General features: G+C 32.9%; 1 protein-coding gene and 1 pseudogene across 1 annotated transcript; both read right to left on the reverse strand.

Annotated features, from left to right (window-relative positions):
- Window positions 1-400: 400 nt before the first annotated feature.
- LOC129307349 (polygalacturonase inhibitor-like) lies at window positions 401-1,715 on the reverse strand. Its single transcript, XM_054948281.1, has one exon. The coding sequence runs from the start codon at window positions 1,532-1,534 to the stop codon at window positions 545-547; it is 990 nt and encodes a 329-aa protein (XP_054804256.1). The 5' UTR covers window positions 1,535-1,715; the 3' UTR covers window positions 401-544.
- Window positions 1,716-12,369: 10,654 nt separating this feature from the next.
- Window positions 12,370-13,503, reverse strand: LOC129304399 (polygalacturonase inhibitor-like; annotated as a pseudogene).
- Between the last annotated feature and the right edge of the window lie 3,471 nt (window positions 13,504-16,974).

Below are 16,974 nucleotides of genomic sequence, written 5' to 3' on the forward strand. Positions count from 1 at the left end.
GTTTTAGGTTTAATTTATTTTAATTTTTGTCCAAAAAATATTATTTTATTTTTATATTTTTTTATTGATATTCCAGCGGCGAGCATCAAATTACTGAAATAGAATCCAACTCTTCATTTGTCAAAAAAAAAAAAAACAAAAGAAAAGAAAAGAAAAAGAATCCATCTCTTCGGGCCAAAATATCCCGTCATCCATAAAGAATCCAAAGTTGGCTTAATTAATATAAGTATCAATTTTATTATGATCTGTTGGGCAGAGCGCAAATTAATAGCTAGTCGAGCTTGCTGCTGCAAAAAGCTACAATTAAAAACATAATCTAAACGCTATCTTGCCGGTAGCATACTTGCGCTGATTTAAATTCAGTTGTATTTCTGTATCTCATTGAAATCAAAATTAATGATTTGGATGAAATTATTCATTCATTAATATTAGAATATAAATTCATTCAGAAGTGGCTGTACTAAGTACAGTAACGAAATGTAAATCACTAATTGTGCTTACAGCGTCAATTATTCTTTTAAATTAAAGCACAATCGAACGGCAATCATTTGCATGCTGGTAACGGGGAGCCGCAAAGGCACTTGTTATGGAAATACGAATATACGTCGAAACTCTGCAACTTTCCCCCCACCGGAATGCGGCCGCACAGCCTGTTATAGCTGACGTTCAGATACTGAAAATTCAGCGCCGTCAGCCCCCCCGGAAGGCTGCCGTATATCTTGTTGTGATTCAGATCCAACGACGTCAGGCTGCTGGGGAACACCACACTGCTCAGATCAAAGGACAGCAGGTTCCTCGACAGGTCCACTGTCTGCAGCGCCGTCTTATCGGATCCCAACAGCATGGATGCATCTCCTTCCAGATTGTTCCTGGACCAGTCGATGGTTGAGAAGTTCAAGTTAGCGAGAGACCTGGGGATCTGACCGGAGAGCTTGTTGTGAGAGAGAGAGAGACCAGGGCTGTTCTTGAAGTAGCCAAAGGACTCAGGGATGGGACCCGTGAGGTGATTGCGGTCCAGGCGAAGAGCGTCAAGGTGAGGCAATTGGGAGAGGGAGGGGGGAATTGTGCCGGAGAGATTATTAAAGGAGAGATCGAGGAAAGTGAGGTTCTTAAGTTGGGAAAGGAAGCTCGGGACAGGACCGGAGAGGTTGGTCCAACTGATGCGAAGGAAGGTGAGCTGGGTCAGTTTGGCGATGGCGGGAGGGAGGGGGCCGGTGAGATTAGGGAGTTTATGGAGGGTGAGGGACTGGAGGTAAGGGAGATTGGCGATGGAAGGTGGGATTTGAGCGGAAAAGTTGGTGTAGGGGACGGAATCGAGAATGGTGAGAGAGATAATACGGTGGGTTTTGCGGTCGCATCCGATGGTGTACCAGTAACAGCAATCGGTGTCGGGCTGCCAAGAGGCGAGAAGGTAAGGGTTGTTGAGGTCTTGCTTGAGCTGGAGGAGGACTTTCTTATCAGCTGGGTTGCAGAGCACGGCCAGAGCAGGGGAGATGAGTATCAGAAGGAAGCACACACGAAACATCGCTGCCATTCTTCTCGACTCAGATTATATGCTGGGTTTGGCCCTTGTGCATGACGAGTTGATCCCTTCGTGCTTGTGTGTCTCTATTTATAGAACATGTTATGACTCGTGACGGCTGAACTACTGACCACAGCGTTAAACACTCTCCACATAGTTATGCCAAAGATAGAAAGGAAAATAGAGGCAAACGAAAAACAAACGAAGAAAACTATGGGTTTTGTTTCGAGTTACCAAATTTTCCTTGAGTTCGTCTATTTTATAATATGAAATTGATTGTGTTTGATAGGACCCAAAAAAAAAAAAATTGTACACGAAGATAAAACGAGTCTCTCTCTCTCTCTTCTTTTGGAATAAATGATTGAATATATTGTGACGATTTAATTTAATTTTTCATCTGCCGTGTAATCATGCATGTATGCGAATTTATTACTTACTCTGAAATTGCTCGTTTGTTCGCGATCTTGTTGGTGACTTTCTTGAATTTCATCATGATTGCCCTTCCAAGAGTTATGGTCTTCGTTTCAAGCCAGAATACTTCTTTCAACCACTCTGAAATTTCATGGCTTTCTATTATTTGCTTCTGGTGGTTCTTTTAATTTTTTTTTTTCCTACAATACGAGCGTCTGAATAGAGTTCGTTTTAAATGTTGTCGGATTGGTCATGTTCATCAGGCTTGCTCTTCTTATATGACCTCATCTCATGCTTCTCATTACGCTCCCGGTTTTTACGAGGGCCTTTTGGTTTTAGTATTTTGATTTCATTCAACTGGTATCTTAATGTCTACCGCATGGACAATCCGCTTATTGAGAATTACAATTTCCTCTATCAGCCGAGGAGCTTGCCCTGTTCCGACAGTCTCGGTGCAGAGGATTTTTCACAGGATGTCTCACAATCTTTTGCCACGTACAGGATGTCTATTTCCATATTGCCGGCCTTCGGTTCGTCTCTGCCGAGCTTACTGCTGCTTCTGCGACTTCTCACAAGAAACGGAATTTTGCTCTGTTTTCTTGTATAGAAACAGAGTACTCTCTTTCTGTTGGGTTTCATGGGGTTTGTGCCAGAAAACATCGTTACTTGCATGATTTCACGGGACCTTCATGGGTTACAGCTTCATGGAGGTCCCTACATTGGCGCTGCATCTTTTTTTGAGTGTTTTGAGTCTTGCTTTCTGGTTTTTGTGTCCTGTTTACGTTTTTTTCAATCTGCGTCCTGGTGTGTTTGATCTTTCGTTGCTCGGTTCTAGCAATGATTTCCTTTCCCATTTGTCGGATGAAAATCCATCCGTTCTATAGCTCATGGTGTTTCATTAGGAATTGGTTTTTGAAACAGTTTCTTGCGACTACAATGTGAGTGTCCAATCTTATCGTCCGCACGTGTCAGAATTTGGCAATGTTAACAATTAGGCCCTGATTCGTTTCCATTCTTAGTTTTTTTAATAAAAACTATTTTATGACAAAGTTTTTAAAATTATTTTTTAAAATAATATAAATTAAAAATATGTTTGGTTATGTCAATTAAAAACAGTTTTAAAATTAAAATATGGACTGATATGGTTATAAATAGTTAATAGTCATAATTAATAATAAAAATTAATTAAAATAGCTATAATTTTTAATAATTAAATGTAAAGTATTTTAAAATTGAGAAAAATAAAATAAAAATAACTTGAAGTTGTTTTTATTTTTTATTTTTAAAAATAAAAAATAAAAATAGTTTTAAAAATAATTAAATAAAAAAATCATTTAAATAAATTTTTACATTTTTTGCTTTTAAAAATAGAAAGCAAGCAGGCCCTTGGTCTTCCTTTAGTTCTAATTTTGGTTTTTTTGTTGTGTGTTTTTTTTTGTTATGTTATTGGTCTTTTGAATTGCGTTTAGATAGGTGAATTTAAGTTAAAAATTTAAATTTTAAATCTTATATTTAAAATTTATATATTTAAATTTAAAGTAAAATTTTAAATTTTAAATTTTGTATTTGAATTTTAAAAAAATTTGAACGATTGGTCAAAATCGACAGTTTAAATGATCAATTTCCATCAAGATTACACAATTAAAATCGACTGAGACTATAGCATCAACAATGACTAAGGTTGGACGCCCGACAAGAGCCGGGCCAACATGATGAGGAGGATAGAATAACCAACTTTCAATAGAACCTAGTTGGCAGAATATAAGGTTCAACAAATAATATTTTTTCTTGCTATGGTTTTTAGTTAGTTTTATAAATAAATGCCATGAGAAAATAAATATGTTTACTCTTTTTATTTGATAAAATTGTAATGATGAAATAATCAACAAAGATTAAAGCTCAATAAAATGTGCCGCCGAACTAAAAAATCCGAGGGCCTCTTTATCTAGAAGGTATTTTTTTTCTTGGGCCAGGTCCTGTCAATAACAATAAAAAAGGAGGCGTCGTTTATAGTGGGCGGAAACATTTTCGTTCTTCGTTAACCAAAACATGCGGTTGCTTTTGGAGTCCATCATCAAATATATTAACTAGCGCACTACCTGCGCTCGATTACTTTTATTTTGAAATATGTAATCATGAACGACACCTATCCCATTATACGATTGTTTTTCTCCTCTAGACAATAATAACTTGGACACGTGTGAAGTGAATTTAATAAAATGAATTCAAACATTTATTTTTTTACAACTAAAAATTACTCCATTAAGGTTAATTAAAATAAATATTGTCAGCCACAATAAATTCCAATAGTCAAACCCAAATGATCTGCAAAATTTTATGCATCTGGGACGTGGAATCAATAGTTTAAAAAAAGACACACCCACCATAAATAACACTGTGAAGAACAAAATCACTCATCTTAATGGTGTTTAGATGAATTTTGGGAGCCTCTAATCATAAACACCTAAAGATGGGGGATTTCTAGTTGCACCAAATGTGATTGGATGAATTTTGTGAGCCTCTAATCATAAAGATGCCTATTGCAAGTTTGCAACTATTAAAAAAATTGTGCGTCCTTTGGCACCTACAGAATTGCATGAGGAATACAGTAAAATTACAGCCATGTTTCAAGTTCATAAAAGGCCAGAAAATAAAGCTTGATATAAAACCCTATCTAAGATATTTAAATTAAAAATCATAGTGCAGATGTGTAAAGGCAGACCCATCATCCTTTCTAGGATCCAGTAACTCCTCTTTCTTCTCTAAAACCTTATATAGTACAAAAATTGCTTGAGGCATCAAATAACCCATCGTATATAAATTTAACAAACATGATCAGCAAAACAAATGTAAAATGAAATCTATTTCGTAGACTTGAAAATCGATACCAGTTGATCTTCAAACATAAATAAGAAAAATGTGTGCTCAATAGCCAATAGTTTGAAGTATAAAATCTACAAAACAAACCATATACAAACTCAAAAAGACTGATGATAATAAAAGTGATGAACTAATCTTGGAATCTCTCTCTCCCTTCTCTATGCTCCATTATAATTTGCATTCAAAAATCTTCTATGCTATCTTTTTCATAAAACACAGCAGAAATTGACTAGATATTTGAAACAGTAGAATAAAAAAAGAAATTGACCATACTACTTGGTAACAAATCAAATTTAGATAGATGAGACAAGAATATGTTTAATATAATAGGTAAGAAATTTTTGATGAAGTCGAATGAATGCAGGTTGATTTATTTCTGTCAACACCAAACCAAGTATAATATAGTCCATTACCCTATATTATGGCAAAAAACAAACGATTAGCAATCATGCAGTGTTGATAACTCATTCCAATCTGGATGGACAATAGTTTAAAGACATTACTGATAATAAATCAATCAAGAAGGAAACCTTAATATAATTTATTATCCTACAGAATTGATAACTCACGGATGCCTCTACCGCCTCAGAAAGGGATGCTTTGTTGCCCCCACTCTCCAGGATTGCTCCTTGGACCTGATGTAGAGGTGCATGCCAATTTACATAATCACTAATTTCACAATTTTCATAGGCTTGAAGTGTGCATGGATGCATATATCCCACTTAAATTGTTAAATAAACTTCACCTGAGAAGAGGTGCCTTTAAGAACAGCAAGTACACGATAATGCATCAAACCTAGAGCTCGAGACTGTATTATCAAAATACAGCAGAAGCCAAACTATTCGAAGTTAAATATATATATCATACATGAAGAATAACTTCCAACCACCAATGAAGGACTAATAGTAGTACTTATATAGGATAAAAAGTACCTAAAAAGATAAAAAAGAACTACATACACTCGGGCACCTGAAGTTGCTGGAATTTGAGCAAGTAGACATTGGATTCTGCATACTGTGGATTGATTTCAACATACTTATATAAAGGAAAAAATTAGGAAATGTCAACGTGACAAATACTAATGTTAACTACAAACATGATAAAATATCACTAACTTTTTACTATTTAACTTAGTTTAGTATACTCTTGCACGGATCGATCGAATCGTGGCAATATTATTCGGGGGAGGGGGGAAGACTAGAAAGGATGAAGAGGGAAATAAGGGAATGACACGTGGGCAGAAATGGAATAAGGAAAAAGAAGGTGGCCAACAAAATTATTCGGAGGAGGACGAAATGGAGAAAGCCAGGGTGTGACGCGGATTTCACCATCGCTCTCTTTCGTTCATCTTTGGCTACCACCGCAAATTCCAAGCTTCTTGGTGCCCATCCACCATCCACCCCTCCTCTCTCTTTCTACATATACTATATTACCACTAAATTCGTTGATTATTCGTATCTTTTATACGCAAATTAATTTTTTTCCTGTTTATTCATTTTCATTAATACTAGTAATTCATTCTTTAACATCACTTGATTTAGTATTTTAACATTTTTGTGATGAATTTGAGAAAAATTCTTGAACTTGATCCTATGCATTTGCGTTCGTGACCCATAGCAATTCTCTAAATGGCAGTCAATGTATAATAGTAATGTTCACTTTTCTTGCGGACTATTTAGTGAGTGAGTGGTTGTTTTTATAACTAATATACTACTCGAGTTGTGCTTTCTATTGCTATTACTCAAGGCTGGAATCTTAGGCAAATTGATGTAAATAATGTTATCACACCTGAATCGTGATCTTTCTAGAGAGGGAATGTCAATGAACATAGAAAAAATGGGAGTTATCACCAAAACTTTTAAAAAACCTTAAAAACTATGTAATAAAAAAGGATGGTTTGTGAAAATGATTTGGAAGTTGACTGTATATGAGGAATATGTTAAGTACCCCATGACACCTGTTCATAAGAACAGTTATCCTAAATTGATTGCATAAATTAATTAGTCTTTTAATAATATATTAATTACCTTTTATAATCACATGAAAAATAAAGAAACAATATTAAAACTTAAAATAATTATTTATTTACAAAGAAGGACTTGACTTAGGATTAAAACCTAGGACCTACGTACCATGTGATAAGAATTAAAGCCCATGTAGTTTAAATATTATTATTTAAGTTTTTTAAATTCTTTTAATTAATTTCTTTTATGAAAAGATTAATAATTTGGGTTATATTATTATTCATTTTTTAAATAACAATTTGTTCCAAGAAAGTACCTTTGGATAAGAGAAAAATAATCAGTATTGAAACTTGTGATTATTTAATATTACTCATAGTCTACTAGTTGACACTCTAAGTATATACAGTGATTTAGTATCACTATTGACAAATCTTAAAAGAATTTTTAAAGTGAATTTCCTAAAGAATAATTTAATTAAAAATTTTAATACAGAGTTTGATGCTTGTGATGACTTAGTATCATTCACAGTATCTCAATCAATTCTTTTAAAATTCATGGTGACTTAATATCACTCATGGTATAACCTAAAATATGCTAACAATTTTATTATTTTTACCTGCAATAATTTAGTGTTATTCACAACATCTCATTGGATATTTTTTAAGGATTTACGGTGATTTATCACTTATAACATAACATAGAATATGCTAAAGATTTATTATTTTCAAGAGAATTTCTTAATGATTGCGATAATTTAGTATCACTCACAATGCATCAAAATATCTATGGTGACTTAGTATTACTCATAAAAATTAATAAAATAATTTAAAAGTCACTCTTCGCTCCTTTTATTGTTGACAATACAAGGAAGTACAGGATGAGATCTAAGAAAAAGCAATTGTATTCCCATCCTATTAATTTACATTACATAAATGCATAGGTATTCTTATCAAGATATATTATAATCAATGGCCATCAAAGGATAAAAGCAAAGTAATCTCAATATCAATCAACGAGAGTCTAACACAAAGGTAGATCCAAAAGCACTAGAGGTCAAGCATGTGGCCAACCACTTTCAGATTTTATTTTAAAATAATCATAACAAAGAAGCAAATCATACACAAGATGCAAGACCTATATCAGCTCCACACACAATGAATTTGTATGCTACACCGTACTTTGTAGCCTTACTTTCATTCAAGCGCAACCATTTCTTGTTGAGAGAAGGAAAAAGTGGTGGCTAGCTAATCATTGGAGATGAAATGTTCGCAGATGGGACAAATGAACAAGAATTAATACATGTATGATAACAACATGCCTAGGGACTATTGTATGCTTTGCTTCATTGTCCCTTCATCCATGCTTTTTCACTCTAAATTCTCCTCAATTTTCTTGTCAATTTTTTTCTGTCCTCCTTTCAACTAGGATTTTTTTTCTTAATGATAAAATCAAGCATATCAATGTACATTCTATTTTGACTTTTACTCCATTATTTTAGATTTTCAAATCACATTAAAGGCATTTAATTTGATAGAAAAAAAATAAGGGTATTTGGGAGTCAATAAAAAGGAAAAAAAATTCTTTTAAAGTCATTAAGATATTATTTTATTATTTTTAAATTTTTTTATAAAATTCTATTTTTCCTTATTTATTTTATTTATTTAATTTACTCTATTTTATGGGGATTTTTATTTATTTTTAATTTATATTTGGAAGCCCAGAGAAAATTCGATGTTCACAAATGCCTTTTTGAATGGTGTGTTACATTTTTGCTCAAAAAAAAAAAGAAAAGAATGGTGTGTTACATGAAGAAGTCTATATGCAACAATCTCTGGGTTACGTTTATGCTGACAAGAATCTAGTTTGTCGATTAGATAAAGCTTTATGTGGTCTCAAATAAGCCCCTAGAGCCCAGTTTGAGCATTTGGCTGGTGCTTTATCTAAATTTGGTTTTTTGCAGCAGCAAGTGCGATCAATCTCTCTTCATTCATGCCACTGGTGCTGATATTCTCTATGTGCTAGCCTATGTAGATGATATTATCATCACTGGAACTAACTCCTCTTACATTTCTAATCTTGTTGCTACCTTGAACAAAGAGTTTTTGTTGAAAGATCTTGGTTCTCTCAAACTATTTCTTGGGCATTGAGGTTAACGGGAAACCCAATGGTGCTATTATGCTTTCTCAAGCTAAATATGTCACGAATATTTTGCGTAGGGCTGGCATGTCACAAGCTAAAGGAGTCAAACACTGCAATGATATCTAGTTTGAAATTATTCAAGGAAGCCTCCACTTTGTTTTCAGATCTTGCTTTTTACAGATCCATTGTTGGTGCAGTTCCATATGCTATTATCACACGCCCAGAAATAGGCTTTGCTGTTAATAAGGTGTGTCAATTCATGATGTCTCCTTTGCAAGAACATTGGAAGGCTGTCAAAAGAATTCTTAGGTATCCTGCTAGTACAATTTACCATGGTTTGTACCCATGGCCTTCTCGTAATAGAGATATTATTGCCTATTGTGATGTTGATTGGGCAGCTGATTGTAATAACAGAGGAAGCACTTCAGGCTATTGTATTTACTTTGGAAAAAATCTCGTTTCATGGTCTTCTAAGAAGCAATCTACAGTGTTGGTAAAAAAAAGAAGAAGAAGAAGCAATCTACAGTAGCACGGTCTAGCATAGAAGCTGAACATAGAAGCATGGCTTCAACTGTTGCTGAACTTCTCTGGCTTAAGTCCTTACTAAGTCAACTCAGAGTCAAAATCACTTCTATTCCTGACATTCTGTGCAACAACGAAGGGGCATTCATGATCACTGCCAATCCTGTGTTGCATGCTATATAAAAAGCATCTTGAGTTGGATCTTCACTTTATTCGTGAGAGAGCAATCAAAAAGGAAATTCGAGCTCACCATATAGCAGCTACTAGTCAAGTTGCAGATGGCTTTAGAAAGGCAATCTCTGGATCTGCCTTTACAGATTTCAAGAAAAACTTCGTGCGGAAGAATGCGTCAATTTGAAGGGGAATGATAGTGCAGTGAAGTAGTCATCTGATTATAGTTTTAATAATTAAACAATAAACACTCTGGATCTCCAATAGAATACTGATGACAATGAAAAACAAGGAAAGATGGTTGCCATTTTTGGAGGTCGTCAACAAAAACAAAGCAAGCCACCTAATCATATGGGATTTGGATGGATACGCTGCAGAATCATCACGAAAAACTATGGCGGCCACTTGGATTGAACTCCAGTGCTACGCAGCTGTATGCACTGGTCCCCCACCACCCAATCATGCCCACTCAACTTTGACCTCAATCAATATCAATATTCATATCAAATAGAATACATTAAAGTACTAAAGTCTGCTATTTTTTTCCCCAAAAAAAAAAAAATTTTGCATTTCTCTCTGTTTTGTTTTTTCAAAAGAAAAACTAGAAACTAACTTCAATCCCCGTGAATATGAATGAATGCCAAACAGTTGCAACTGCATTGAAAATATTTTCTCATGGTTTTATGTACTCATCCATATCCTCCCACCCAAACCTGTATATGGGTGAGAATAGAAGGCTGCATACAGAGTAAGAGCGTGTATGGGGTTTATTCAGTAACTCACCCATTTCATTTCTGTTCTGTTTTTTCCTTCTTTCTTCTTTTTTTTTTTATAGAATCCTTCTAATTTAATTTATGCAAAGCTTGTCTCAGATCAAAATTTGTAAAAACTGTAAACACTTATAGTAACCAAAAAAAGAAAAAAAGAAAACTTGCTTTCAGCTATAGATCAATAGATATTTCCTATATATTCTTAATATACTGAGAGAATGGCAAATAAGTTTTGAAAATGATGAATTAATGATAGTTAAGTTTTTGATAAAATTTTTTGTAAAATAAAACATGTTAATTTGAATAGTTATAAACAAAAATTTTAACTGCAAACTAATTATTTAAAATTTAAATATCATATTTATAATTAAATTTTAAAATTTTAATTATTTGAATTAATTTCTATACCTAATTTTTTTAAAAATTTAATCAAAATTTAACTATCATTAATTTTTTTGAGGACTGATGTGTCATTCTCCCTAATATACTTATAATCACATAAAGTCATGCGATTGCGTTGCCATGGAAATACAGGCTAGCTAGCACCAGTCCAAGTCAAAAGTCAAAAAAGACGTCTTCTTTTCATATATATATATATATATATATATATATACAAGTGCAGCTTGGTTGATTTCGCACAAAGCACTCCCTAACGCTTTTGTTGGAATCGATTTCAAAAATTTTTAATTCATACATCACTAAAATTAATAAATGAATAAATTTATTTAAATTAAATATATAATTTTTAACTATTTAAATAATATAAATACTTAATACTTATACAATCATCGAATGCAAGTCCTTTGTTTAAATAGGGGCTTTGTATATCCCTTCTTCCTTGCCCTCGGATGATAGGGATGGGATCGATTTTCTTAAAAAAAAAAAAACAAAGGAAATAAAGCAAGAAGCCCTCTCTAAACCCGAGAAGACAGAACAAAATAACAGGAGGAAAGGAGTGGGAGAGATCTGCTCCCGTCTGAACAGTACCTTTTAATCAACCGTCCAAGGAATGGTTTTCATGACACAAGCACGAATAGCAGAGATTAAGTGTGTTTGGCTTTTAGGTTGTTAGAAGTTAGTTTGCTAAAAGTTTATTTGATAAAAATTAATTTATTAAAATTTATTATTGTAATGAAATTTGTGTTTAAATATATTTTTTTAAAAATTGGTAAATTAAAATTATTTTTATTATGATAATAAAATGTATTTTTGGAATATACAATTACTAAAAAAGATATTAATTTATAATGATTTATAATTTTTTATATATATATATATTAGAGAGTTTAAAAAATGTGCTAAGAAATTTCAAATAATATAAATTTAATATCTAAATAATAATAATGTAAAAGTTAGATATATTGAAAAAAAACTATTTTTTTTTATATTCTATTCGAATTCATCACAAAAATTTTTTCAATTAATTTTTATATGCAAAAGTAATTTTTTATAAACAATTCTTATCAAATTTCTTAATAAAATTGATAATTCAGACCGTCTTCTCTTCATCTAGAATTATTTTTCTTTTCCACATATACATTTAAAAGCCACATGAACCCCCCATCATATGCTACATGTGTTATGCCATTAATATTTAAAAGCTGTATTTCAAAGGCTTTCTCCTGACAAGTTTCCAAATTCAATTTCAATGGATTGTTAAATGTACATTCAGAAAATCAATTTGATTAAGCTTAAAATTTTTAAACAACACTCAACATTTTAAAAGAGGAAATGTGCTTTTCAAAGTTAAAGGCAATGGACCCTAAAATTCAACGTTTTAGATTTACATCATTATCATTTATTTATATATATATATATATATTATTAACATTGCGGCGGTGAACGTCAAAAAAGAACCCATTTCTTCAGGCCAAAATATCCCGTCAGCTACTCATCCGTCGAGAATCTATGATTTGATGGGCAGAGCAAACTAAGCTTGCTGCAGCGAAAAGAAAAATTTAAAGACATCTTCGAAACATACTCTTGCTGGTGGACTAGTCGCGCTGTTCAGCGCCAATTATTATTATTATTTTAAATTAAAGCACACTCGAATACGTTGTCGTTCGGAGAAGCTGTAACAGCTATCATTTGCATGCTGGTAACGGGGAGCCGCAAAGGCACTTGTTATGGAAATACGAATATACGTCGAAACTCTGTAACTTTCCCCCCCCGGAATTCGGCCGCACAGCCTGTTATATACGTTCAGATATTGAAAATTCAGCTCCGTCAACCCCACCGGAAGGCTGCCGTATATCTTGTTGTGATTCAGATCTAACGACGTCAGGCTGCTGGGGAACACCACACTGCTCAGATCAAACGCCAACAGGTTCCTCGACAGGTCCACTATCTGGAGCGCTGTCTTATTGGACCCCAGCAGCATGGATGCGTCTCCTTCGAGATTATTCCTGGACAAGTCGATGGAAGTGAAGTTCAAATTAGCGAGAGACCTGGGGATCTGACCGGAGAGCTTGTTGTGGGAGAGATAGAGATCAGGGCTGCTCTTGAAGTAGCCGAAGGATTCAGGGATGGGACCCGTGAGGTGATTGCGGTCCAAGCGAAGAGCGTCAAGGTTAGGCAGTTGCGAGAGGGAGGCAGGGATTGTTCCGTAAAGGTTATTAAAGGAGAGATCGAGGAAAGTGAGGTTCTTGAGTTGGGCAAGGAAGCTGGGGATTGGACCGGAGATGTTGGTCCAGCTGATGGTGAGGTAGCGGAGGGAGGTGAGGGTGGAGATGGCGGGAGGGAGGGGGCCGGTGAGATTAGGAAGTTTATGGAGGGTGAGGGTCTGGAGGTAAGGGAGATTGGCGATGGAAGGTGGGATTTGAGAGGAGAAGTTGGTGTAGGGGACGGAATCGAGAATGGTGAGGGTGATAACACGGTGGGTTTTGCGGTCGCACTTGATGGTGTACCAATAGCAGCAATCGGTGTCGGGGTCCCAGGAGGCGAGAAGGTAGGGGTGTGTTGAGGTCTTGCTTGAGCTGGAGGAGGGCTTTCTTGTCAGCTGGGTTGCAGAGCACCGCGAGAGCAGGGGAGATGAGTATCAGAAGGAAGCACACACGAAACATCGCTGCCATTCTTGTGCGTGAATGGATGACCCCTTCGTGCGTTTATTTATGGACCATGTTAGGTCCCGACCCTCTCATCATCCTTTCTCTCATTTTCTTATCCTAATCCCCATCTCAACCCTTAAACAACAAAATGAATGATCAATATTTATTTATTTTATAAAATAATTATCATATAAAAAATAAAATAAATTAAAACTGTTAAAATTTAACCTACATAGTTAGTTGTATACTGTTATTTTATAAAATAATTATCATGTAAAAATAAAAATAAATTTAAACTGTTAAAATTTAACCTACATAGTTAGTTGTATATTGTTATTACTTTTTTTTATAAATTTATTTATTTATTTTATTACAGTTATAAACTATGAAAATTAAATTCTAACAATTTAAAATTATTTATTTATTTTTAATATAATATTATGATTATTGTTGTATAAAATAATTAAATCTGAACCATCTATTTTTTAATTGAAGGTGAAGATGGGGATGTGGAGAAAAAAGGAGAGAAAGGATGAGGAGAGGATCTCCTTCCCCATGTTAGCCCATCTGAATTGACCCCAACATTAAAAACTCCTCTCCGTGAAACTACGTCAAAGAAAAAAGAGAAAAACCAGGCAAGGAATAGACGAAGAAAGGAAACTATGGGCTTTGTTTAGATTACCGATTTTTTCATGAATCCGAATTTTTTAGAGATGAAATTGATTGTATTTGATATGAAAAAAAGGGAAAAATTATGTATAGAACTTATAGTACAGACTTATTTATAAATAAATATCATAAAATTTAAAAATTATATCTAAGTCCTTTCGAATTTAAGTGTAATTTGCAATTGGGGTAGAAAGAATATATTGGCCTTGTTAAAATAATCAAATTATTTTTGAAAAAACTTAATTTATAGGTAGAATTTTTTAATTCACAAGTTATATTTCTTGTTTTATAACTAATATGTTAAAGCATTTATGTTTATCCTGTACAATTGTTTACCTTTCACTTATACCTGAAATTTTACATTCTATGAATAGAACTTTTTGATTAACAAGTCATAGTTCTTGTTTTATGACTAAGATACTAAAGTACCTGTGTCTATCCCATACAATTGTTTATCCCTTGCTTACAATTGAAACTTTACATTTTATTACTAAAACTTCTTAACTCACGAGTCATATTCTTATTTTATAAATATTTCTTATTTTATAACTAAAATAGTAAAGCACTTGTGTTTTTTTCACAATTATTTACCTTTAACTTACAACTGGAGCTTGATATTTTATGAGTAGAACTTCTTAATTTATAATTATTGGTATTATTTTTGTAAATGTTTTCAGATAAAAATTTTTTAAACCTCTTTTTTTTAAGCTAAGATTGAGAACAAAGACAAAAAGATTAAAGAGATTAACACATTATGGGCCTCATAAATATAAAAATAAATGGTGTTCGGTCAAAATTGATGGGAATGAGTTCAATGATCTATTTTTTTTTTTATAGTAAAGGCTGTAATATCTGGGAGAGACAAGTAAGATTATCTTTATTAATCCTCCTTAACCAATACATCAATGTAATTGTCAAACTTATCAAGTTGTACAAATGGGATCCAGAGTTTTTAATATTTAAAACATCCTAAAAGAACTTTACAATAACTAATCAAAGTTCAAATATTATGCATAAACATGAAATTTTGAAAAGAATCAATGCATTTACTTAAAATTAGAAAATAGTGAAATAGTGCAGAATAGGAAGCATATGCTGCAGCTCTTGAGCCTATGTGCCATGCGCCATAGTTCAAGAACAATATGCCATGACGCATTGCACACTTTTTGACAGTAGAATTCTGCTATCATTTGACGACAACCGAGGCACTTTCAACATGCCCCATTTTTCATCCGACATTCGATTAATGTGATTTAGGTGTCTATAAAAGCTTTCTTCTAATTCTAGCTATTAGCTTTAGTTTCACAATCAAATTATCTCTCATCAAAAAGTTGGACACTTATTTCAAAACAAATTTTCACCATTTACACAAAATTTGAGAAAAATTATTTAATTATGAGTAAAGTACTATTTTTTTAAAATTAATTTTATTTAACTTTTTATATTATTTAATCCTTACATACAAAGTGTATTTATTCTAGTTTATTCTAAATTTTTAACTAAGTCTGGCATGAATGATAATCAAATGATTATCCAAGAATATTGTTCTATTTATTATGTTTATTCAATAGTAGAGCTAAAAATTTGTACATGCCCTTAATTTTGTTTATAAAATTATTTTTTATTTAATTTTTACTTTAAAATTAATTATATTATTTTATAAAAATATAAAATATTTTTTTGAATACTCAAATAATGTATAGGACTCGAAACCTTTTTTAAAAAAATAATTGGCTCTTAAAATATAAAAACTAATATTGGGGGAGGGAGAGAGAGGAGGGAGGATAATTCAAAGATGCAAGGGGAGAAAGTGTAGACCCACAATAACAATGTTTAGCCTGAACTTAACGGTAAGGGTAAGATTATCTCAAATTTAATTATTCAATGTTTTAAACATACTAATTACAAGTATAGGGTTCAAATTGCCCCTTGACTTATAATTCAATATCTAACTTGCATGTTAACCTATACACACACATAATTCAAAAATTATTTGTTTAAATCCATATTCATCCCATTATTGAAAACTCAAAAAAATTAAATATCAGTGATTTCATACCAAAAGAAGAAAAATTATAATCGATAAGTATTACTAGAAACTCACATACACAAAAATAATTTATTGCATGCACATGTTACAACAAAAATTAAACTCTAGTTAACTCAACCCTTCAAGTTAAAAAGGCAATAAGGCCAACCAGAATCACCTCACACAATCAAACATTACACACTTTGATCTAGAGGTAGGAACCTAGCTACTCAGAAACCACAACAAAGCCTATAAGGCCCTCAACAAGAACTAGACAAAAAAATACACATTATCACAATCAGTAACAATCTTTTAAGTATTTCAACTATCAATTTTATCCCATCAACACAAAAGATCAACTCTCACACCAATGTCTACATTACAAATCAATTTAATTAATTATCTTTAAATAAGTCTTTTCAGAATACAAATCTCAAGTTCAAAACGATAAACCAAATCACTTCCAAACTCAATAAAATTTTAAACATAGAATCCTTATTATTCAAAGTTTCTAACCAAATAAATTCTTTGACCAAACCATCATCCAATTAGCCAAGCCAAAAATCCCTAGAAAATTCATAATAAATACAACAAAAACCCAAAATTTAACATAACCTTCAATTCAATCATAATTTCACATTCCATCAAGTATAACTAAGCTATTGTAATTCAATAATCACATTCTTCAACCATCAATTCACCAAAATTCAAATTTCATCTTCAAACAGCCTAGGTTTTCTCCCAAACAATCATAATATTTAAAATCCACAATCCCAATCAAGGTTAGAGAAACTTAAACTTACCTCTTAGGGCTAGAAAACTTCCTTAATCAACACAAGATTCTAGCTAG

This window comes from Prosopis cineraria, unplaced genomic scaffold (genome assembly GCF_029017545.1).
Source record: "Prosopis cineraria cultivar Desert tree isolate PC_DT_omini unplaced genomic scaffold, ASM2901754v1 PC3, whole genome shotgun sequence".
In the NCBI taxonomy this organism is placed as follows: domain Eukaryota; kingdom Viridiplantae; phylum Streptophyta; class Magnoliopsida; order Fabales; family Fabaceae; genus Prosopis; species Prosopis cineraria.

What these genes read in the sequence shown, in the direction of transcription:
- LOC129307349 (XM_054948281.1), bottom strand. Translation starts at nt 1,534, where the DNA reads ATGGCAGCGATGTTTCGTGTGTGCTTCCTTCTGATACTCATCTCCCCT.